The sequence below is a fragment of the Notolepis coatsorum genome, assembly GCF_963971535.1.
Source record: "Notolepis coatsorum genome assembly, chromosome: 1".
Taxonomy (NCBI): Eukaryota; Metazoa; Chordata; class Actinopteri; order Aulopiformes; family Paralepididae; genus Notolepis; species Notolepis coatsorum.
This window is the reverse complement of record NC_140165.1, coordinates 141,881,705-141,907,705: the sequence shown is the minus strand read 5'-3', so window position 1 is coordinate 141,907,705 and position 26,001 is coordinate 141,881,705. Positions and strand designations below refer to the sequence as shown.

Here is a 26,001-nt window from a genome sequence, read left to right as displayed (position 1 = left end):
CCTGTGAAACCAAACCAAAGACCTATTCTTTCAATAACCAGAAGCTGTGTAGTCAGAAAACAGCCAAGGATTATAATGAAACAATGCATTAATTAAAATGGCTAATTATACCCCATTGTAGTTATAGCAATAGAGACCATTCTGTGACTACTTTGCTGGAAGCACAAAGCCGCAGATAGATATCTGTGCCTTTTTGTGTTTTTGGTTTACCCATAATCTAAACGTCCAGCAGAGTTAGCGGCAACCCTTACAAGATCACAGCAGACCACCTGGCTGGTGGGTTGGTGGTCTCGATGGCATGAGAACGCCGGTTTAGATGAGACACGGTCTGGAGAGCCCTCAGGACTAGTGCAGCGTTAAATTCCTTCCACTCTTTTTATGCACAGAGTGGAATCTAATGGACAATTTTAGATGGAGTCGATTAGAGTTTGTTGAACAAAGTGGCATGTTACTGAGGCGTACAGTGGCCTTCTTCTTTTGAGACAAGTCTGCTGTGCAGACTAGAGTATCCTGTTCTAAGTACCTAAGATCTAAGTAAGATCTTGTCAAACAGATGACTAGATAGAGACTCATACTGTATGTAAACACTTAAAAAGAAATTAAGCCATACCAAAAAGTCTCATGAAGATGGTACAAGATGGTGGTCAAACTTCTAAGATGTGACTGTGTGTGTGTGTGTGTGTGTGTGTGTGTGTGTGTGTGTGTGTGTGTGTGTGTGTGTGTGTGTGTGTGTGTGTGTGTGTGTGTGTGTGTGTGTGTGTGTGTGTGTGTGTGTGTGTGTGTGTGTGTGTGTGTGTGTGTGTGTGTGTTCTCTTACGGCTCAGTGATTATCAAGGCGCTGTGTTCTGACAGCTCTGAGAGGAGAGGCAGGCAGTCGTGTACGACCAACCATAGCTGTCCAGGAAAGTCTCATTGTTACAAGAACAAGATACACTCTGTCAACACTATGTCTTAAGACAGTAAGTAACATGCATGGGTTCCATACGTCTACACGCACCCACACACACACACACACACCGAGCACATTTTCTGACAAGTCATTTATTCAATATGCCTCACCGCTCGCCAGTGAAAATCATTCTCATTCTCAGTAAAGACAATGGGGTCCTGGTAGGCCTGTCTCCCTCTACTCAAATAGAGACATGTGAAAAGAAATGCGGTTAATGTAAACCTGTGCCAGGAGGTTTTATGTGCCCACTCCGTCATTTTTAATGGATCATTATCAGCATTTTATGGTTGTAATGTGTATCATAAAGCCATCGAAGGGCAGTTAAAACAATTGTTAAAAAGTAAAATAACCGAATGTCTGAGTGGGTGCCATGCTGTGTAGCGTATTCCAAAAATACATTCATGATTTCACTCAATTAATTTGCACCTGCTGGGTGGGAGGGGGGGTCTAGGTTGTATTGATAATGACAACTCCTATTGCCCCAGTGTTTTAGAGTTTACTACTGTGGCCAGCTTGTTAAACATTACTTCATGGTACAAGGATAACTACTACCATCTAGTGGTGGTGGTCAAGATGGTTTCCAAATGATGTCAAACCCACCCCCTCTAAAAGTTTCTAATACATTATCCTACACACCAAATAAAATGGTTGACACCAACCAATTTCACTGTAACAAACTCATTTGATTATAGAGAATGTTGTGGCTCGGTAACTACAGAAGACAGTAGCGTGAATTGCTGCAGTATAAAATGATTGCATGTAGGAAGGAAGTCACTCCAAGATATTGTCCATTAGAGTCTGTGATCTGTCACCATTAGGACGTGTGCAGGGCCGTGGGCATGCCAAGCGCGTTGCATGACGGTTAGAATGTTGTCCAACTTGCTCTGGAATTCTGACTACGCGCGCGGCGTCTCTACAATTCGTAGCCGCATTTCTGCAGACCCCTCTCTGATTGGTTGAACTCCATTTTTGCAGACCCCTCCCATTTCTGCAGACCCCTCTCTGATTGGTTGAACGAAGCCCCTCTCTGATTGGCCCCCCGCATGAGCCGAGACAAGCTCCTCTAGCCAGGAGTCGAAACTCCGTTAACTCCAGAGAGAGAGGCTGAACGCAATTTATACGCATGGAAGTATTGATTACGCCATAACGAATCATTAAAAAAATATACCGTTAACTGGAATATGTTGTGTGTGCCTTTACACATGTTGGATAGGATTATGTAATTGGTTTGTATAGCTTCGCGTATAACGTTATTTCGCATGACTTCGCGGTTTATTCACATTTCACAACACAGCCAGCGTTCAACTTGTTTACACTCCCCACTTACTGTACAATGTAACATTTAGATTAACCCAGTTGTCTATCTGTATGTCATATGTTACGATGAATTGAAAATGGGGGACCCTGATGTAAACAAGACGAAAGTCTTTCTCTGGGGTCTGCATTCCCTTAACAATTGTATGTATTGAGCTGTACTGTGTACTGTACCCATTCTGCAATCTGTTAATAAAGTTTTCAATCAATTCAATCAATCAATAACTAGACAGTTACAATATACAATATAATATGTCTGCTACATCTAGACATTTATGACATACCAGATTTACAAATACAGTACTGTTTGTGATACAAAAAAGACATTTTCAATTCATCGTCTTGTTTACATCAGGGTCCCCCATGTTCAATTCATGATAACATATATGACATACAGGTAGACAGATAGACAGTACTGCTACATTTAGACATTTATGACATACCAGATTTTGAACTTGTGGTAGGCCTAGACATTTTCAATTCATCGTCTTGTTTACATCAGGGTCCCCCATGTTCAATTCATGATAACATATATGACATACAGGTAGACAGATGGACAGTACTGCTACATCTAGACATTTATGACATACCAGATTTACAAATACAGTACTGTTTGTGATACAAAAAGAGTCCAGAAAAGAAAGGCTATACATTCAAAATCTGGTATGTCATAAATGTCTAAATGTAGCAGTACTGTCTATCTGTCTACCTGTATGTCATATATGTTATCATGAATTGAACATGGGGGACCCTGATGTAAACAAGACGATGAATTGAAAATGTCTTTTTTGTATCACAAACAGTACTGTATTTGTAAATCTGGTATGTCATAAATGTCTAGATGTAGCAGACATATTATATTGTATATTGTAACTGTCTAGTTATTGATTGATTGAATTGATTGAAAACTTTATTAACAGATTGCAGAATGGGTACAGTACACAGTACAGCTCAATACATACAATTGTTAAGGGAATGCAGACCCCAGAGAAAGACTTTCGTCTTGTTTACATCAGGGTCCCCCATTTTCAATTCATCGTAACATATGACATACAGATAGACAACTGGGTTAATCTAAATGTTACATTGTACAGTAAGTGGGGAGTGTAAACAAGTTGAACGCTGGCTGTGTTGTGAAATGTGAATAAACCGTGAAGTCACGCGAAATAACGTTATACGCGAAGCTATACAAACCAATTACATAATCCTATCCAACATGTGTAAAGGCACACACAACATATTCCAGTTAACGGTATATTTTTTTAATGATTCGTTATGGCGTAATCAACACTTCCATGCGTATAAATTGCGTTCAGCACCTCTCTCTCTCTCTCTCTCTCTCTCTCTCTCTCTCTCTCTCTCTCTCTCTCTCTCTCTCTCTCTCTCTCTCTTCAATGTGGAACGCCCTACCCAAAGCTGTAAAGGAATGTGGATCACTACCCACTTTCAAAACCTCTCTCAAGGGACACCTACGGGAGACTGCAATTCAACACTGGCCCCTGTAAATATCCTAACCCAATCATTCCAACCCCCTCCAATGTACAGTCATTTACCTAGTATGGTTTTGTCAATAGTTCAATGTACAATTGTGTTTGTTTGTACAGTGTCTCCTCCCCCCCCCCTCAATGTACAGTGTTACTTGTTTATACAGTATGCCCCCCGCCCCCCCCCCCCCCCCCAACCACCTCCAATGTAAATTACCCAGTATGGTTGTCAATATCCCAATGTACCCAACCCCCCCCACCCAACCTCCAATGTACAGTTTCTACGTCAAATGTATATACTCCCTTTTCTTGACTCCTTCTGTATCACAAACAGTACTGTATTTGCAAATCTGGTATGTCATAAATGTATAGATGTAGCAGTACTGACTATCTGTATGTCATGTATGTCATATATGTCTATATGAATTGAAAATGGGGGACCCTGATGGAAACAAGACAAACGTCTTTCTCAGGTCTGCATCCCCTTAACAATTGTATGTATTGAGCCGTACTGTATTGTACCCATTCTGCAATCTGTTAAATAAAGTTTTCATTCATTCATTCACTCTCTCTCTCTCTCTCGAGTTAACGGAGTTTCGACTCCTGGCTAGAGGAGCTTGTCTCGGCTCATGCGGGGGGCCAATCAGAGAGGGGCTTCGTTCAACCAATCAGAGAGGGGTCTGCAGAAATGGGAGGGGTCTGCAAAAATGGAGTTCAACCAATCAGAGAGGGGTCTGCAGAAATGCGGCTACGAATTGTAGAGACGCGTCTCGCCTCATGCGGGGGGCCAATCAGAGAGGGGCTTCGCTCAACCAATCAGAGAGGGGTCTGCAGAAATGGGAGGGGTCTGCAAAAATGGAGTTCAACCAATCAGAGAGGGGTCTGCAGAAATGCGGCTACGAATTGTAGAGACGCGACTGCGCGAGCCGCGGAAATCTCACGGGAGCGAGGGGCACTCGCAGTTATATTAGGCTTGAGGCTTGTTCAAGATGGATTTCGGTTTGCCTCGACTAGTAGACGAGAGTAGCCGAGTGAAGCCGGGGGAGGAGTTAAGAGGGCGGACACTTCCTGCACGAGAGTTCGAGACCGTTCTGCTCGCCCAGTCGTAATGACACGACAACACGTCGCACGCATGTTCTTTGTTGCTGACGAGTTCGATGCCATTGAAGTCCGACAACTCTTGGAGGACCATGGACACGATGTGTATGATGATGTACATGAAGGACGTCGTCCGTGGAGGTAATCCATCATTATGAATTGAAAATAGGGAACCCCGATGTAAACAAGACGAAAGTCTTTCTCTGGTCTGCATCCCCTCAACAATTGTGTGTATTGAGCCGTACTGTATTGTACCCATCCTGCAATCAATAAGGTTTTCATTCATTCATTCATCTGCTGTAGCAGTACAAGTGTTATTTCAGTGATTTTGCAATTGAATAAAAGCGTTTAATCTAGTGTTGTGGTTGTACAAAGCATTTCCAGTAATAGGTAGATTCTACATCATGTAATACCACACCCCTCTTAAGAAATGGGGGCCAATCTTGCTCCACTTGATCAAGTGTAATACATATTAACTCCTACACATTTGCCCCCCTCCTAATATTGTTTTCCCTATCGACAAGTACAATCACGACACATTTCCTAAATGCACTTCACAGATCAATCAAATGGTGCATGCCATATACTTGTAAATACATTTCCAACAAGGTCCAAGCAAGGCTACTTAAAATGTCGCCAGTCCATTGTTGCCATTTGTATTAGCCTACACTGAGATAGTAGTAGTTAAAGTAAACATTATGCTGAAGTTGCCTTCTGTTCCAGATCGGTTCCCAAGATCAACTATTTCGTCGAAGAGGTGGTCCCACGCTATACCCCTTCAGACTTCAGAAGTCACTTCAGACTCTCCCGTGGGCACGTGGAGGTATGTATACAATCAGCAGACATTCTATGTTGGCTATTACAGTATTAAAGCCCATGCTGCTACACCATTGAATGGAAATCACTCCCCTTTGCTCTTTCCTCAACCATTCAGGAGCTGATGACTGCCATTGGCCCTGTGTACAACAACACACTGCACACAAAGTTGCCACTGAATCGCAGTGTGCTGGCATGTCTGTGGACTCTGTCGAATCAAGAGTCCTATAGGGGTGTTGCAGATCGATTCAACACCACAAAATCCACAGTGTGCAAACACCTGCACGACTTCTGTGCACTAGTGAATGCACACATGTCCCATCACATTTCCTGGCCCACAGGGGAAGCGCTACATTCCTCGGAGCTAGGATTCAGGGCAGCAGGATTCCCCAACACGGTCTGTGCCGTGGATGGCTGCCACATCCCCATGGTGAGGCCACACTGCGAGAACCCAGTGGTGTACCTGAATAGGAAAGGGTTCTATTCAGTCATACTCACTGGGTACTGTGACAGCCATCGGCGGTTCTGTCACGTTAGTGTGGGCGACCCTGGTAGCTGGCATGATGCGAGAGCATTTCGGGTGTCGGAGGTTGGCCGGCTGCTAGAAGCAGATCCCCAGTCCCTGGTGCCGGAGGGGATGCACATCATTGGGGACTCTGCGTACCCACTAATGCCCCAGCTCATGAAGCCCTACAGGGACAACGGGCATTTGACTGCTAGGCAGAGGCGGTATAACAAGAGGTTGAATACTGCTCGTGTGGTGATCGAGCATTCCTTCGGCATCCTCAAGAACAAGTTCAGGAGGCTTAGATGCTTGCATATGAGGGATACAGGACACATCAGCGCAGCAGTCTTTGCCTGTTGCATCCTGCACAATATATGCATAGAGCCCACTGACCAAGTTGAAGAGGATGTTGAGGTAGAAGCCGATCACGAGCCACCAGCAGTAGACCAGGACAGAGGTGCAAATCATCGTAGGGATCTAATCTGTCTCAGTTTGTAAACATCACCTCTGCCAATGACACACACTTGATTGTTCATTTAGCCCCCCCACCCTCCCCCTTTCTTTTTAGCCCCCCACCCTCCCCTTTTCTTTTTAGCCCCCCACCCTCCCCTTTTTTGTGAGCTGGTGGGCCATATCCCACAGGGTGATGTGATGCACATATTGAGTATTTGTCAACAGGCATGGATTACATGCATTGACTCTGTACAGTGTATTTCATCATCAAGACTCCTGCTGTGCCTCCGTGTGGCAGCTCATGGAAACTGGGAGATTTAAAAGCCAGGCTAAACCAGCAGGGGATCTCGGAGCATCAGTGGTCCCCAGAGGTACTGAGTCACGTCAAGGGGATGAATATGGCCAACCAACCACTGCCCCATTTGTTGTGAGACAACATTGTTAGTGCTAGAAACCTTGAATACATTCTGTTTAGAATTCCCTGGCTAGCAGGGAATAAAAGAAATGCTTTGACACAGACACTACAACTATAACGGTTTGTACTGAACCCAATATGCAGACATTTGATACAATCTGCTTTTTCAGATAGCAAGCCAGAGGTATGGGAAATCATTTAAAAGCAAATAAATGACTCATTCAAATGTTTGTGTTAATAACACCTTTATTGTGTTCCTCCATTGATGTAATTTGCAGCTACAACCCCACGAGCGCTCACTCCATGCCCCCCAGTGGCCATTCCACCTTCAGCCAACACTCCATGCCCCCCAGTGGCCATTCCACCTTCAGCCAACACTCCATGCCCCCCGGTGGCCATTCCACCTTCAGCCAACACTCCATGCCCTCTAGTAGCCAGGCCACCTTCAGTGCTCACCCAGTACCCTCCAGTGGCCCTGCAGGGGAAGGACAAGAGAGAGAGAGAGAGAGCACATCCAGGCAGGAACTGTGACAACCAAAACATTGCAAAAAAAGAAAATGAAACTCAAAAGTGGCATGCATGCATGAAATGTTAGTTATCTGGTGACTGTGATTGAAAAAAGAAACTCAAAAGTGGCATGCATGGATGAAGTGTTAGTTATCTGGTGACTGTGATTGAAAAAAGAAACTCAAAAGTGGCATGCATGGATGAAGTGTTAGTTACCTGGTGACTGTGGTGCCCGTGACAACAAGAGTGCTATAAGTGTCCTCTGCTGGCTGACCATTTCCTGGAGTGTATTAGTGAGTTGGGTGACACCGTGGTTGAGACTAGTTAAAAGTGTGTTATTGGTTTGGGCGAGAAGTAAGTGTTGTGTCTCAAATGCTCTCCTCCTTCTCTCCTTTGTCCTTCTCCGTCGGTCCTGATCGGGCATCGCCATGGACTCCAACGCCACCGTCCGCCTCTCCGCATGAGAATCGTACGTCTCAGCGAAACGCGGACGATTGATGCGCAGGACTTCCCTCCGACTTGCCGATCTGGGCAGGGCCGTGGTTCTGGGCAGGGCCGTGGAGGGACCAGGCTGCTCCTCGGGGACCTCTGGAGCACCAGGACCGGGCTGCTCCTCGGGGACCTCTGGAGCACCAGGACCGGGCTGCTCCTCGGGGACCTCTGGAGCACCAGGACCAGGCTGCTCCTCAGGGAAGCTGGGGAGTTGCTCAGAGGATGTGGCACTGGCACTCGAACCCCTCCTCATGGGGAATAGAGGGCTTGACACGATGGTGCCTGGTGGTGCCTTCCCGACCCCACAGGACCCAAATAAGTCATCCATTATCTGTGGAAGAGCACAGTTGTTAAGAAAAAGCTCCAACTGGAAAAGAAGCTACAACTGGAAATGCATTAACAAACTGCACATACTGTATAGTATTCCCAGGTTATGCTCCCCCCTCCTGTAGAGTGACTCCGGTCCTTAGCCCTCTTGTAGGTGATGAGCATGTTGCCCAGTTTCTTCCTCAGCTTCTCTATGGTCATGTTGTAGCCACGGCCCTTGAAGTCCTCCTCCAGCTTCTTGTAGAACGCTATCTTGTTCCGGTAGTAGAGGTGTTGGTGGGTCCTAGTCAGCTCCAGGAGCAGCATGATAGTGTTGCGTGTGAAGTCTGTAAAGACACAAGTGTTGACAAACAGATTCCCTTTGCTCTATTTAGGTTGTAATTTTGGTTAATGTACCTGGTTTGTACAGACCTGACTGTCGTGGAGATGCAGGTGTGAGGTGTGGAATGGCCACTGGAGGGCACTGGGTGGGGGCTGAGGGTGGCCTGGCCACTGGGTGGGGGCTGAGGGTGGCCTGGCCACTGGAGGGTACTGGGTGGAGGCTGAGGGTGGCCTGGCTACTGGAGGGTACTGGGTGGAGGCTGAGGGTGGCCTGGCTACTGGAGGGTACTGGGTGGAGGCTGAGGGTGGCCTGGCTACTGGAGGGTACTGGGTGGAGGCTGAGGGTGGCCTGGCTACTGGAGGGTACTGGGTGGAGGCTGAGGGTGGCCTGGCTACTGGAGGGTACTGGGTGGAGGCTGAGGGTGGCCTGGCTACTGGAGGGTACTGGGTGGAGGCTGAGGGTGGCCTGGCTACTGGAGGGTACTGGGTGGGGGCTGAGGGTGGCCTGGCTACTGGGGGGGTGTGGAGTGAGCACTGAAGGTGGCCTGGCTACTGGGGGGTGTGGAGTGAGCGCTCGTGGGGTTGCAGCTGCCAATGAAGCTGATTACATGAATGGAGAAACACAATAAAAGTTATTGATATAAACATTTGAATGAGTCATTTATTTGCTTTTGAATGATTTCCCATACCTCTGACTTCAGCCATCGTCTGAGCTGCATATCTTTGATCTGAAAAAGCAGATGTGTCAAATAACAAAGTCCCTTCCTACAGTAATAATTGTTACATGACATTTGATTTACACTTTACTTGTTTACTCAAGTTTCAAGTTTCTTTAATAGTTGTCATACAGAAGTACAGAATACTTTCATACAAAATGCTTCTTACTGTTACGCTCCAGAGACTGTGCTAGACAAGATAGAGTATCAAATAACATGGTATAGCATATAATTTAGGGGAAGAAGTACTCACCATTCACTAGTTTCTCTGCCATGGCTGGGGTAACCACGAGGTTAAGCGATCCGAGGGAGTCCTTGAGTATCACAGTCTTTTCCATTTTTGTCCAAGAGGAAAGTTATCTCATTTGGTAGCTTTATATAGGTAAGCCCTAATGAGGTACCACACCTGCTTGATTGGATGTTCCTGAGTGGCACATGTGTATTAAATGATTGGGATTGAGTGGTTCTAAGGAGCCGGCACACATGTTGAGGTAACTATTCCGAATGGCCAATGTACATGTGGCCTGTCTATATCCATGCACCACTAATCCCACTTTAATGATCAGTTCAGTTAAATTCAGATATTTATTGTGGCACAATGGGAAACTTAGCTTGCAGCAAGGCACAATAAAGGTCAATACAGTGGACAGGAATGAGTGTCAGTTCATGTAATAATGGGGAGGAAATAATTAATAATTCTATTTATAAAGCACTTTTCATTGTGAAACAATCTCGGAGTGCTAATACAGAATGTAATGCATACAGAGGTAGATGTAAGATGATAATATGTATAATACTATGTCTCTGGTTCATTTATTTATTACTGTGGACATGGAATGTGTTATGTTTAGACCGGAACTGTACTGTAGTGTACCCATTCTGCAATCGGTTAATGAAGCTTTCAATCAATCAATCAATCAAACGTCTCATGACTCCCTGGCTGTCACGTGGCTTTTTCTTTGGCTTTTCTGAGCCAATAGGCGCTTTGCGCGACCGTAGCAAGTCGCTACCCAGCCGGGAGCAGCCGGCTGAGAGGTACTGTGGCGCCTCGCTCTAAAGGCTGCTTGTGGCTCGCTCCCGCGGGAGTTCCGCGCCTCGCCTCGCCAGATTTTCAGAGCAAATCGGACAACATTCTAACCGTCATGCAACGCGCTTGGCGAGGCAGTAGTCAAACCTGCGCAGATCTGCGTCCGCCTATCCCATCTTGAACAAGCCTTTGTTCAAGATGGATTTCGGTTTGCCTCGACTAGTAGACGAGAGTAGCCGAGTGAAGCCGGGGGAGGAGTTAAGAGGGCGGACACTGCCGATTTCACGAGAGCCTCTCGCCTAGTCTCGCATGCCAGATACGCTTTCACGTCACCACACACACATTACACACCTGTCCAGCTCATTATAATGCATGGCCGTTTGCAAAATTAGATCAGATTCAAATGTACAGCACACACCATATACTGCTATAGTGGAATATACTATTCATATACCATAATGTATACCATCTTGTTGCCGCTCCTGGCCGCACGCACACACAACACACTGCTGAATAATTCTGTTTTGCATCAATATATATTTATATGTATACTGTGTATATTGAGGCAAAACAGAATTATATATACAGTATTGAGGCAAAACAGACGACGCATGTGTGTATGTGTGTGTGTGTGTGTGTGTGTGTGTGTGTGTCTGACAGCTTGAAGTTTATCATGATGATATGATGATAACGCATAACATAATAAAGTTTTCAATCAATCAAACGTCTCATAACTCCCTGGCTGTCACATGGCTGGTGACTGACAACTTTTCTGAGCCAATAGGCGCTTTGCGCGACCGTAGCAAGTCGCTTCCCAGCCGGGAGCAGCCGGCTGACGCCCCGAACTCACTGCTCACGTGCGGCTCCCTCGTGAGATCGCGCGCCTGGTCAGGCACACTGGACCTACGACTTGAGCGTGCGGAAGCGCACCGAGGAAGGCATATTTACATTGGGACAGCTGTAAATGCCTAGTCTATATGCAAAGTCAGTCATTTTAGAATGATGATCAGTGTGACTGTACTGCACCGGCTCAGGCATAGAGGATGCCCAGGCCCCCGTCCAATTGTTTCAGTGCGCCGGGCCTGTGCTTGGAGACAGCCTACTGAAAGCCGCCCCCGGCGCCGCTACCGGACCTTTGCAGGACCTGATCGCCCAGCTCAGTCCGGACTATGTTCCTCTCCTACGAGTCGTTGCTCAACCTCGGCCTCTTGCCTGTGAACTTCCCGTCGGACGACGTTACAGGGGGGCCCAGGGACGGGCGTAGCCCTGACACGGCTGACACGCCAGACCGACCATTGTCCGTCAATGCTATTAGGTCAACCAACGGCGGCTGCGTAGGGCCAGGTGACCCCCAGGACGCACAGTGCTCATGCCCCCAGCGCACGGTCCCCCCCGCGCGCCCCGCGGCACTGCCGTTCCCCTGTACGCCAGAAAACAACAGCCGGATGAAAGGTTGGCTACTCGGGAGATATGCCTCATCGACGTTCAACACCTGCCCTCATCGGGCATTGCCATGCATGGAAGGACCGCCTATCGAGATGCACGTGGATCCCGCAGCTACACCCAAGGCATGCCACACCGCGGCCAACGTGCCTCTACACTGGCAGCGGAGGGTCCACGATGACCTCCTGCGGGACGAGGCCCTTGGGGTCATTGAACGTGTGCCATACGGCGAGCCTGTCACGTGGTGCCATCGTATGGTAGTCACTCGGAAGCACGACGGTTCCCCCCGTAGAACCGTGGACCTCTCCCCCCTCAACAAGTTCTGCCAACGTGAAACCTTCGCCACGGAGTCCCCGTTCCACCTCGCACGTCGTGTCCCGAAGGGCACCTGGAAGACCGTCACTGACGCCTGGAACGGCTACCACAGCGTCCCCCTGCGTGAGTCGGATCGCCACCTCACTACCTTCATCACGCCCTTCGGCCGTTGGCGCTACACCAGGGCACCGCAAGGCTTCCTGTCGTCAGGGGATGGCTACAACCGCCGGTTCGACGCCGTCCTCTCGGACTATGAGCGCAAGGAACGCTGTGTGGATGACGTCATCCACTATGACACTGACCTGGAGCAACACTGGTGAAGGACCATCGACTTCCTCACGCGTGTCGGCCGGTCGGGCATCGTGTTGAACCCGGATAAGCTTCAATTCGCGGAGAGGTGCGTCGATTTCGCTGGCTTCAGGGTGGCGGAGTCTACCATCGAACCACTCCCGAAATACTTGGACGCCATCCGGGACTTCCCTACACCGGGCTCCACGACGGATATCAGGAGCTGGTTCGGCCTTGTTAACCAGGTGGCTAACTATGCCCAGCTGCGTGACACGATGGCTCCATTCAAGCCATTCCTCAGCCCACGTTGTGTGTTCCGATGGTCCCCCGCTCTGGAGGAGGCCTTCCAGACGTCCAAGCAGGCCATAATTGGGGCCATCCGTGAGGGCGTGGAGATCTACGACATGCAGAAGCGTACCTGCCTCCGCCCTGACTGGTCCAAGCTCGGCATTGGCTACTTCCTGCTCCAGCAACACTGTCACTGTGCCTCGGGCATACCGGACTGCTGCTCAGGAGGATGGAGGATCACCCTCGCGGGGTCGCGTTTCCTGTCCCCTGCGGAGCAGCGTTATGCGGCTGTCGAAGGAGAGGCCCTGGCCGTGGCCTGGGGTCTGGAACAGACGCGGTACTTCACGCAGGGGTCCGACAACCTCGTCGTGGTCACCGACCACAAGCCGCTGGTGAAGATCTTTGGCGACCGCACGCTGGATGAGATTACGAACTCGCGTCTATTTAGACTCAAGCAGCGCACCCTCCCGTGGCGCTTTGACATTGTGCATCTGCCTGGCAAGAGCAACTATGCCGCTGACGCCACTTCAAGGCACCCTTCCCCCTCTGGCTCGACGAACGGCATATCACTGTGGCTGCCGAGCGAGCATGACGCCGTGGAGTCAGCACTCATGGCCTCCATCCGTGACGATGCACGAGAGCTCGGTGCCGTCTCTTGGCCCCTCCTCGCACGGGAGACAGCGGCTGACGAGGGCCTTGGCCACCTCCTCCGCCTCATCGAGCAGGAGGGTGGGATTGACGTCAACGACCCCGCCCTGGCGAGCCTGTCATCAGTCTGTGAGTCCGTCTACGCACAGGACGGCGTTCTGCTCTATCAGGACCGCGTCGTGGTTCCCCCATCCCTCCGTGAGAGAGTCCTTCGGCATCTCCACGCCGCCCACCAGGGGACTTCAGCGATGGGGCAGCATGCCCGAGCGATAGTCTACTGGCCCGGGATGTCAGGGGACATTCAAGCCACCAGGGACGGGTGTGCAGACTGCAACCGCAATGCTCCGTCACAGGCGGCTACACCCCCCCTGCCATCATCACCCCCATCCACTCCGTTCGAGGCGGTGTTCGCGGACTTCTTCGACTATGGGGGCCGCCACTACCTAGTTGTCGGGGACCGGCTCTCGGGCTGGGTGGAGGTCCTGAGCTCTACGGCTGGTACTGCCCTGGCAGGCTCAGCAGGCCTGGTCCAACACCTCCGTTCGTTCTTCGCCACCTTCGGCGTACCGGAGGAGCTCTCAAGCGACGGCGGTCCGGAATTCAAGGCGAGCCACACTGAGGACTTCCTCCGCCTATGGCACGTCAAGCACCGCGTGTCCTCCGTCAGCTTTCCGCAGTCGAACGGGAGGGCAGAAGTGGCGGTGAAGGCTGCTAAGCGCCTCCTGATGTCCAACACCGGCCCGTCGGGCAGCTTTGATCAGGACCGCTTCCTGCGCGCGATGCTGCAGTTGAGAAACACACCTGACCCCGACTGCAACCTCTCGCCAGCGCAGATCATCTTCGGCCGCCCCCTTCGGGGCTCGCTCTCCTTCGTGAACCGCCTCGAGAAGTTCTCGAACCCGCATATCCGCCTGCTGTGGCGCGAGGCATGGGCGGCAAAGGAGGACGCCCTTCGGACCCGTATGTCCCGTACCACCGAGTCTCTGGGGACTCACTCAAGACCGCTCCGCCCGTTGGCACTCGGCGAGAGAGTATTCCTCCAGAACCAGCAGGGCCCGAGCCCTCACAAATGGGACAGGTCGGGTGTGGTGGTGGAGTCACTGGGCCACGACCAGTATCGGGTCAGGGTCGACGGTTCAGGACGTCTGACATTGCGCAACCGGCGTTTCCTCCGCGCCTACACACCGGCCACACCCTGCGCCCATCAGCAGTCGGCTGCGCCGTCGCCGCCACCTGCTGCCCTGGGACGCCTGCCCCCACCCGTTGTGCCCACCCTGGCCCCCACGTTTGAGCTCGTGCACTGTTTTAAGTATTTGCATACCAGAAACGCCCCGATTAACCATATACGGTAATGGAATACACCCATGAAATGTGGAAAAATGGACTAAGCCGAGGGAAGCGTGTCATGAGACAGGCTGACAGACGTGTACACTTACGGTGATGTCGGATATGATATCTATTAACCATTGCTGCCTGGGCAGCGCAAACACTAATAAATACCACGCTGGAATATCACTGCCTTTTCCCGTGTTGTTTGATTAATACCCAGGGATTAAAGTTCTCCTCAATTTTATTCCAAATCGCGATGGATCTCCCGTCAATTTTCTACCTGCTGCATATGATTTCTAGAGGCATACTACAATCTATTTTGATGTCAGTATTGGGTAGCCTACATAAACAATAATACGAGAGCATATACAAGAACAATGAATCTCACTGCATGTATGATGTAGCCTGCCTTTCAATACATGAACTTGAATTCCATCATGTTTGTGTGCGGGACTCACAAGGCTGTTGTCACAATGGGTGGTACCGGTACAATAATAATAACAGTCCACACAATATCACGATCCATGCCATAGCCTATGTTCTATTAGGACATGATCTGTGACGACAAATGTTCTAGAATGTTTGATTAAGATATCATACTCTGACAGCATGCCTATGATCAACAAAAACGCGAACTTGAATCCCATCATATACATAGTCTGTCCACTATCTGGTGTCATTGCAATGCGTTTTCTATTCTTTCTTATACAGTAAAAAGGGGGAAGAACACTATATTCATATGACTTGTATTCTGCTTACAGCTTCGAAATTCCACTTGTTTCGTTTAACGTAAAGCCTTTTAAATATAATCAAAACGTTCCCGTGTTTCTGTGGTCTGTGCGCAAAATAATAACGAGTTGAGCTTTATGATTTATGATGAATTGAAAATGGGGGACCCTGATGTAAACAAGACGAAAGTCTTTCTCTGGTCTGCAACCCCTTAACAATTGTATGTACTGAGCTGTACTGTACTGTACCCATTCTGCAATCTGTTAATAAACTTTTCAATCAATCAATCAATCAATCAAGCTACGCGGAGCGCAGTCAGTCAGTAGCCTACACCCCGTATATTCCGATAACGCTATATAAACCATGCTGCATTCATTCTGAGAGAAAGATCTATTATTCCAAATGCTATTTATAGGGTTTTGACCATAATTAAACTACTGTTGCTATTTTACAATGAACTATAATGAATCACGGGGGTCATACAGAACACGCGCCAGTGTCTTTATTTCCGCCTTGAAACTAATGCAGAACTGAGGAGTGCTTATGCGTAGTAACGATATTCTACCACTGGGCGTCAGCTAAGTGTGCTCTGACCTGTGCGTACACGTAAGCACGGAGTCAAGTTCAAGTTGAAATTGATGAATCCCACTCTTTGCTTAGAAATTATCGTACGCACAGGGTAAGCACAAATCTGTGCGTAGAACACGTTGATGAATGAGGGCCCTGGAGTATGCCAGCTGACGAGAACAAACGTGAGTTTGGTCAAAGTCTTCTTCTTCTTCTTCTAAATGGTGTTTTACGGCGGACGGCCACCAAAATTGGGGCATTTACCGCCACCTACCGACCCGGAAATCGGGCCAGTCTTCCATTCTCCCCTCTTCTTTTTCTTCTTCAATGGTTTAATGTCAGATCGCGACCACAAAAGGTGCATACCGCCACCTACTGTACAATCCATTCAACCCCCTAACACACAAAACAAAACAAAAAACCCAGCCCTAACATCACCACCCTATCCAAACCTAATCTATGAGTCACTCATTGCCTCCTGTGGGCTGCCTCTGGCCTTCCTGAACACTCACCACCCCCTTCCCTAACTCTCTTACTTGATCACTCACAACAACCTTCTTCCCTAACTTCCCTAACGCCTTTACTACGTCCCCCATCGTCAACCCCTTCATACCCATGTCTAGTACTGCTGCTTCAACTACTAACTCTAACCTCTCTGTCCTACTGCTAACCCTCACTATCGTATTCACTACTCTCGCCACAAAGGCCACAACACTCAATTTATCCTCCCATACCCTCTCTCTATCCTCCTGCCCTACCCTTTCTGCCACATGCCCTTCTCCAAACCCCTGCACCCTATCTTGACTTCCCTGTCCTACCTTACTAGCCGCCTCTGCATACGACAACTTACCCTCCCTTCTCACTCTCTGAACCTCAACCTCACTCTTCATCACCTCACAACCCCTAAACGCTACACTATGCTCCCCACCACAACTACAACACTTCAGCTTCACTCCCTCTCCACACTTCCCATATTCATGCTCCCCGCCACACCTAGCACACCTCTGTCCCTTCTTACATGAAACTGCTATATGGCCAACACCTAAGAGGACTCTGAACAAATTCCCTAACCCTAAACATCCTATACCCTACAAACACTACACTAGGAACAACCTTACCCTCAAACTTAATCACTACCGTCTCCGTCTCTATCCTATCTGCTCCCCTCTTCATCCTTTCTGCACTCTTAACTATGCCATTACGCCCGTCCCTCCCTAATTCTTCCACCAGCTGCTCTATGCTAACCTCGACCGGTACCCCAGCTATCACCCCCTTATATCCTCCCTCCCTCTTCTCCCCTACTCTCACTACCTCACTTATACCCACTCCACCAATGCTCCTCATCTTCCTAGCCCTCTCCACCTGCCCTACACTTACACACCCTAAGGCCAGATTCCCATCTCCCAAACCTCTAGCATACTTTACCTCTCCTAACTGCTTACCTACGAGTTTGGGCAACTCGAACAACCCTAATTTACTCACTCCCCCCACCCCCTCAAACCTAATCACTACATGAATCACTTCCGCAACAACCATGTCTCTACCTCACCATCTGATCCACTCGAGCTATCCCCCCTACCCTTCTTCCTCTTCACCCCCTTCCCCCCACTATCCCTGCCCCTCTTCTATACCTTACTCCACCCTACTCCCCCGCTCTCACCCCCCGCACCACACTCCATACTGTCATCTCCCATCGCCAAACTCACTCCCTCAGGGAGCAGCAAGGCGGACATACCCATCGGCTCATTCCCTTCATATCCGTCAAACGTGACCCTGCAGTCTTCACCCTTGATCCAGGAAACAAACCCCAGATACACCTTGTCATCCCCGGGGTACACAGCACGACAGCGGGAGCCCACCCTCCATGTTAGAGCCGCCTCCATGTCTCCATATCCCATCAAACAGTTCTCTCGACAAGTAAACTTAAGTCTCTCTCACTTTCGACACCACCGCTCCGGCACACCAGGACCAGACTCCATACATTCAATCTGCAAAACGCTTCCCTCCTGGCGGAGCGACTCTACTTCCCCTTCCGTCATCCTCACGCCACCGACTCGGAACAAGCCTCCCACCATCTCCTCCGAAATCCTCAACCTCCTCTGCTCCGACCACATCCAGCCGCCATCCAACACAGCCGCTCCTCCTTCCGCCATCTCAGCCATCAAAACAATTCATCTGAGAAACGACGAGCAGAAACGTTAGCTGCTAGTTTTAACCATAGATATCTATGGTTTTAACAGCGACGCGTGGCCATCTTAGATGCCGTAACTCGCTCCGTTCGCCCCGTAAACCCCTCCACTTGGTTTTTTGTGTGTCGCAAAACAGAGAGTCCTTTGGTCAAAGTCTCACAGGACTTTCCTTTTCAAGGCTAAAGTAGCAGTATCTGGCCAAAGAACTCCTGGGTCCTAGTGTACCTCAGGTTACATATGTATATATTGAACACTTTTTGTCTACGTACTTGACTTCTATTTTATACTTACTATACTTTATACTTATCTATTTTTATCTAGCACAATCTCTGGAACAAAACAGAAAGAAGCATTTTATATAAAAGTATTCTGTACTTCTGTATGACAACTAATAAAGAAACTTGAACTTGAAACTTGAACTTGATGGCCGCTGGTATGAAGTACTGTCCGAGGCGGTTAGTACCAGTCTTCTCCTCAGAGTGCAGTGATGCTCTACTACATCATTGTAAAGCCATTGACCCCTCATGATTATGGTGTACAAATGACCTTCACTTCTTACCAGATAATTGACCAGATTGTTGGGGGAGGTACAGTATGTGCTTCTTTGATCTCATTCATCTTTTATAATAATCTTAATGGTTTATTCGGTATATGATTGATCAGTAAACACAATGGGTTTGATAAGCGTTTTTTGAGTTTCTTATTGTTTTGATAAGGAACCCACAGAAATGCAAAGATTTGATTCGAATCCAGGTACTTTCTGTGTGGAGTTTGCATGTTCTCCCTGTGTCTTTGTGGGTTTCCTCTGGGTGCTTGTTTCCTCCCACCATCAAAGATATGTACACTCCTGTCAGTGCCCCAGACCAAGGCACTGGCAAAGATCTGGAGTGGAAGTGAACCCTGGGCAACAACTGCACCCCATAAAACACCATCTTGTTACTGAAACGTTGACACCAGATGTCAAGGGCCTATGAAACAAAAAAGGAGTAAATCCTCCAGAGAAAGGAATTGCTTAGAAGTAAAAAGGTGGGTGCTAAAACGTTTCCCCCTCTTGTATCCGCTATCCTCTACTAATTTGATCTGATTCCGACCGCAACGGACTGTGGTGTTTTACAGTTCAGGTAGATCTGGTACAGTAACTCTGACTGTGGGGTTTTACAGTTCAAACATACACAGCCTCCATCAGAGGAGAGGATAACGGCTCTGTCGGGGCAGCTGACCATTATCTCCTCCATCACACACAGGTGATCAGACACACATAACACACAGGTTCAAGTTGAAGAAGTTTAATTTGTCACATGTACTGAATAATACAGGTACTTACATAATACACTTGCACTTTAAACTATTGATATGTACCAGCTACACACGACTCCAAAGAGAACAGTAAAACAATATTTAAACGTGGCGCACTGCGCTGCAGTGCAACACGGACGTCCCGGGTTCGACTCCCAGACCCGGCGACCTTTGCCGCATGTCTTTCCCCTATGTCTTCTCCCAACCTTCCTCTCTGTCGGGCCTGTCCGAAATAAAGCAGTAAAATGCCAAAAAAACAAATATAAAAATAAATTAATTAATAAAAAAAACATGCTGAAACATTACAAATAATTTTTCAAGCTGCAAAGGTGAGGGGGAAACTTGAAACAAGTCACCTACCTGACATACAGTACCACCAATGCTTACTTTGAACTTAGTCTCATCGAACAACTTATTTAGATGGCATTCGTCCAGAGGCCAAAATTCACATGTCTGCAAAAACCAGAATGGACTGCTCAACCTCATGCATGATGGGAAACGACTTGTTCTGGTTTGCGCAAAGCGCCCATTGGCTCAGAAAGGTTGTCACCACCCACAAGGAAGTTATGAGACGTCTATCTTATCCATCATTATTCCAATATAAACTTCAGGAACTGTCAGACAGACACCAAATTATTTTTATCAGAGTACTGAACACTTTACACATTCCTCATAAATGCTGTCTTAATAAACGTCTCTGCAATGGAGATTATATCGAAATAACAGTATCAACCCCCCTGAACAAAATATAATGAGAAAGTTATTTGAAGAAGTTCTTGGTACACAAACTCCTGTATCTAATAATAATAATAATAATAATAATAATAATAATAATAATAATAATAATAATAATAATAATAATAAATGAAGACTTGATTCACATCAATTTGTAGTGAGTGTTATAGTATTTCGACCTGTTCTCATATACCCCCCACATAAGATCCAAAGGATACATAGCTGAACAAACATTATCACTGCTCTCGCAATTATAATTAGCCAAAACTATAATATAGGCCTATATCTCGTTGCACACATCTTACATGATAAAGTGTCTGCTGAATAATTCTGTTTTGCCTCAATATATATATATATACAATTCTGTTTTGCCTCAATATACAGTATATCTCAGTGACGGTGTGGTACGGAAACACCACCGTCCATATATGCCACACACATCAGGCGGAAAAGGGGGAAGGTGATCGGTGACCCCTCTCACCCTGCTTACTACCTCTTTAACCCCCTTCCCTCTGGTAGAAGACTCCAAAGTATCAGGTGTAGGACATCTCGTTTTAAGAATAGCACATATCCCGAGGTTGTCCGTCACCTGAACTCAAGTCCTAATGCACAGGCACTTTGTTTTGATTGATTGATTGAAAAATGTTAACAGATTGCAGAATGGGTACAGTACAGTACAGCTCAATACACACAATTGTTAAGGGGATGCAGACCAGAGAAAGACTTTCGTCTTGTTTACATCAGGGTCCCCCATTTTCAATTCATAGACATTTATGACATGCACAACATACAGATATACAGATATAAAAATCGAATCTAATCATCTAATCATGACATTTATGACACACCTGACATACAGATATACAGTACTGTTACATTAAGTGACATACAAGTTATGCAAATATACAGTACTGTTAAACATAGATGATATCCTAACCGTAAATATATAGATACGAGGGGGAGGGACATTTACGGGGGCCAGTTTCGAATTGCAGCCTCCCGTAGGTGCTCTTTGAGAGCGGGTTTCAAGGTGGGTAGGGTGCGAAACGTGTTGTCCCTTGTTTGAGCCGAATCTGGGTTGCACATGATTTGTGGAACTCCCCCTGGTGTTGTGGTCGTGGTATTCACTGATCTACAAATCCCAATCAACCATGTTGAAATGGCAATAAAATGTTCTATCTATCTATCTATCTATCTATCTATCTATCTATCTATCTATCTATCTATCTATCTATCTATCTATCTATCTATCTATCTATCTATCTATCTATCTAGATTATATAGATAAAAAAAAATCTAATGATTGCGGAGGAGGAGGCTCTTGTAGGGGATTCGGTAGTTGATGGGGAGCCAGTGGAGTAATTCCTTATAAACAGATTAAGTTTATAAGACACGCATTACTAATTTCACTTACACATAGCACAAAGTGGTTTTCGGTCCAGGCTGGAAAGACTATTGCATGTTTCATCTTCATGTCAGCCTAATATTTATGAAACATGAGTTTGCCATTAGAGTAGGGATGTGCCATTATGCTTATTCAATTTACTAACTGAATAATTATATTTATTTCATCAATTAATTACACTTACCGGAAATGAAGCTAACGGGTTGATACTTCGGTCCTTCCAGGTAGGAACAACATACATGTCTTCTATATAAATGTCCATGTCCTGATGAGGAAAAAACAAACATGATTATTAATAGTCTGCCTTCAGTACCAAAAGTTACTTTTAAATGTGTAATTAAAAAAGAGGTCATACACGTTTCAGAGCCAGTTCACCAATGAGCTTCAGGCATGCATTTCCAATCTGCAAGAAATCACAATTAAGACATGTCGTGGAATATATTATCATGTCATTATGGATCTGTGTTGTTTTATCATGTCATACAGCTTGACTCTCGGTATGACCGGGTTGACTGGTTGATGTGTGTATGTCTCTTTAAGAAGACTCCAGGGACTGACATCTCCCCAGTCATAACAGAGTTGTTGTTTGCTTCCAGTTACTGAGAAACCATTTTGTTTGCCTTCGTCATCATATCTGATATAATATGTTACGTCTGACAACTGTGTATTTGGCATATGTCTGAACAGAACTCTTGGTCATTTTATGGCCAGAGGCTACTGTGTAAACATGTGTCTTTGACTGTAAACTGAACTTTCATTGTGGCCACGCTGAAATAACCTTTCTATTATTTGTTAATAAACCTTTCTATTATTATTATTAATAATGACTCAGAATGATTTGTAAACGGCTCATCGTTTAAATCCTTAGAGATTTCCCATTACAGACATTATAGTGAACATGACTGAAACTCTCCCTTCGGTAATAAATGTTAATCTGTTAGACCATGTGACTACTCACAGTTGAATCCATATAGCTGTTCAACCCAAGGCTCCAAAACTCATCCCGTGTCAAACAAGTTTGTCCTTCCTTCACAATTATTTCTTCCGAAGGCCTCTTTCGGTCCAGGACATAACTGAGCTGAAGATAATAACCATTGTTGTGATACAGATGAGTAGTTTTACATAGAAAGTAATTATTTGTAGAAATTTGCCTACCAGTTGTTGTTGGATAGGGTTTCGGGACTTCGCCCAGGGTTGGTCTAGTGAGTACTCATTGTCCACTGGAATCTCAAGTTCTACAGGGATGGACATACACAAAAATATAAGAGAAATAGTAACAATGTTTAATAAAACTAATAGTGTAGAGGTAAGAATTACTGTAGGTAGGCATAGGGATGGGAATCGAAAACCGGTTCCCGTTGGGAACCGGTTCCTAATTGGTCGATGCCTGGAACCGTGTGGCTCCCGTGACTTCCGATTCCCTTATCGCTGCCAGGTTTTTCCTACAGTTGCGCAATAAAGTTAGCGTTAGCATGTAGCCATGGCAGACTCTATTTCATTCCTTAAGGGCTCGAAATTGCCTGGGTTTTGGTAATTGCTCCCGAAATGCTCCCGCTGTTTGGCTACTTCTATGTGCAGTGAAAACTACTTGAATGCTTTAGAACCTAGTCATTGATTTAGTTCAGGGTGAGCTCAAATTAGCCGCGGAGCTAACGCTAGCTAACGTGAGCTAACGCTATTTAATCAAGCTCACAAAGAGAGATAAACAGCTGACAGCGGATAGTACAGGTACAAATACAATAAAACAGCAGGTGGGGGCTGTTGTGTAAACCGTGTACTCTTTAGTTCACATATAATAAGAGACGGAGTGTTTGTTTACTAGTCTCTGTAAGCCAGGAAGTACCATGGTGCAACATACAAATGTGTCCGTGTAGCAACACAAGCCAATACCTTATAGGACAGGGGCCCGGGGAGGGAGCTCTGTGTGTGTGTGTGTGTGTGTGTGTGTGTGTGTGTGTGTGTGTGTGTGTGTGTGTGTGTGTGTGTGTGTGTGTGTGTGTGTGTGTGTGTGTGTGTGTGTGTGTGTGTGTGTGTGTGTGTGTGTGTGTGTGTGTGTGTGTGTGTGTGTGTGTGTGTGTGTGTGTGTGTGTGTGTGTGTGTGTGTGTGTGTGTGTGAGAGAGACAGAAGTCAGAGGAATAACGACCTGTTATTCAATAGATTAAATTAGTTTAAGAATAAAGAAATAAATACATTTTAAGAGAATCTCAAATACATTATTTTATTTAAGTGTAGGCTATAGTTAATGTTTTATTTTTTACAGTTTTTGTATTTTTCTGACATGGGGGCTCAACAATAAATGACAATCAGAAATGTCAAGTTGCATGTTGTTATTCTAACCAGCTTAGACCCCTACGCTCTGCATCTTCTGGCCGCCTCAGACCTACTCCTATCCAAGCTCCGGGAGGGTCATCAAAGAGAAGTCGCCTATTCTCAGTCCTTGCCCCACAATGGTGGAATGAACTACCCACCCCAGTTAGGACAGCCGAATCACGTCCAATCTTTCGCCGTCGACTAAAGACGCACTTCTTCAACCATTATCTGAATAAAAAAATATATATCTAACCCTAACTAACCGTACTGTCATGCACTTGTCCTAATAAACTAATCTACACTGTAGCACTCAACACTTTGATGAACATAGTTGCTCAGCTGATAGAGTTGTGCCCTTCCTGCTGGCTTGTCGTACAGAACTTGTAAGTCGCTTTGGATAAAAGCGTCAGCTAAATGACTAAATGTAAATGTAGTTCTGTTGCATTTCCAATTTATTTATTTAAATTATAAATTGATCAGGTATCGATAAGGGAATCGATAAAGAATCGAATCGATAAGCAGAATCGATAATGGCATCGTATCGATAAAATCCTATCAATTCCCATCCCTAGGTAGGCATAGGTTTTTATAGGCCTGCTTCTGCTGCAGAAGCCAGGTTCTATGGTGTAATAGTTAGCACTCTTGACTTGGAGCAATTAAGAGTTCACTATTTAAGGTGGTGGGTGGCAGTTTAATATGATTATTGGACAAATCATGCATGGTTTCAGTCAAGGCGGCTAAACTTGAATTTAAGACATTTTAAGACTTTCTAAGGACCCATGCATGCAATTCCACTTACTTGTCATTGCTGGGGGCAGACCTGAACCCGCTTCAGGGAGCACACCTTGAGCTGCTTCCAGTGATAGATCAAGGACTGCTTCCTGTGACACTGTAAGCGGATGACAAACACAGCTTACCAAGGAACAGTGAAGTTCACTATTTAAGGCGGTGGGTGGCAGTTTAATAAGATTATTGGACAAATCATGCGTGGTTTCAGTCAATAGGTGGCTAAACTTGAATTTAAGACATTTTAAGACTTTCTAAGGACCCAGGCATGCAATTCCACTTACTTGTCATTGCTGGGGGCAGACCTGAACCCGCTTCAGGGAGCACACCTTGAGCTGCTTCCAGTGATAGATCAAGGACTGCTTCCTGTGACACTGTAAGCAGATGACAAACACAGCTTAGTAAGGAACAGTGAACTTGATGAATGAAGACATTTATACATTATTTCCTAGATCAATTAAAAACAGGATTAATGCATTAAATATCTTTAATGCAAGTGCAAGTAGAAAATGTACCCAATACAGCCTGGTGGTAGCTGTTTATTGCCACCGCTGTCCCAAATAATTTTTTGATGTTGTCCATTCGCTTCTTGTTTTTGTTGTTGTTGAAGTGTTCTATGATGTTTCTCATCAGGAACAGATGGGTCGATGGTAGTTGCTGCGTTAAAAAGTAATTGTTCTTTCACATTTGTGCAATTTTGTGTATTTTGGTTACAAATGTTGCCTGGCAGTAGAGGCAGTGGTAATGATAGTCTGGGCTGCCTGGTCTGCAGTCCAATCCACATCTGGGCAGGGGCTTGCATGATAATATATGGTGCGAACCGTGCGAAGCATTTTTTTTCTCTTATAATTGTTGCCTGGTCATCAAAGAGAAGTCGCCTATTCTCAGTCCTTGCCCCACAATGGTGGAATGAACTACCCACCCCAGTTAGGACAGCCGAAACTCGTCCAATCTTTCGCCGTCGACTAAAGACGCACTTCTTCAACCATTCTGAATAAAAAAAATAAAATAAAAAAATATATAACCCTAACTAACCTTACTGTCATGCACTTGTCCTAATAAACTAACCTACACTGTAGCACTCAACACTTTATGAACATTGTTACTCAGCTGATAGAGTTGTGCCCTTCCTGATGGCTTGTCGTACAGAACTTGTAAGTCGCTTTGGATAAAAGCGTCAGCTAAATGACTAAATGTAAATGTATTCCCCCTCAAATGTATATACTCTATTATTACTAGATCTGGTAT

General features: G+C 46.4%; 1 protein-coding gene and 1 long non-coding RNA gene across 2 annotated transcripts; one reads left to right on the top strand and one right to left on the bottom strand.

Moving 5' to 3' along the window:
• Positions 1–4,862: 4,862 nt before the first annotated feature.
• Positions 4,863–8,968, top strand: LOC311239566 (uncharacterized protein). The gene is made up of 3 exons (XM_084327921.1): positions 4,863–4,986; positions 5,569–5,668; positions 5,780–8,968. The coding sequence occupies exons 1-3, from the start codon at positions 4,880–4,882 to the stop codon at positions 6,662–6,664; spliced, it is 1,092 nt and encodes a 363-aa protein (XP_084184047.1). The 5' UTR covers positions 4,863–4,879; the 3' UTR covers positions 6,665–8,968.
• Positions 8,969–21,839: 12,871 nt separating this feature from the next.
• LOC311234295 lies at positions 21,840–22,735 on the bottom strand. Its single transcript, XR_014620086.1, has 3 exons — positions 22,615–22,735; positions 22,012–22,059; positions 21,840–21,921 (listed from the first exon to the last, which is right to left on the bottom strand). It is a non-coding gene; the product is annotated as an uncharacterized lncRNA (long non-coding RNA).
• Between the last annotated feature and the right edge of the window lie 3,266 nt (positions 22,736–26,001).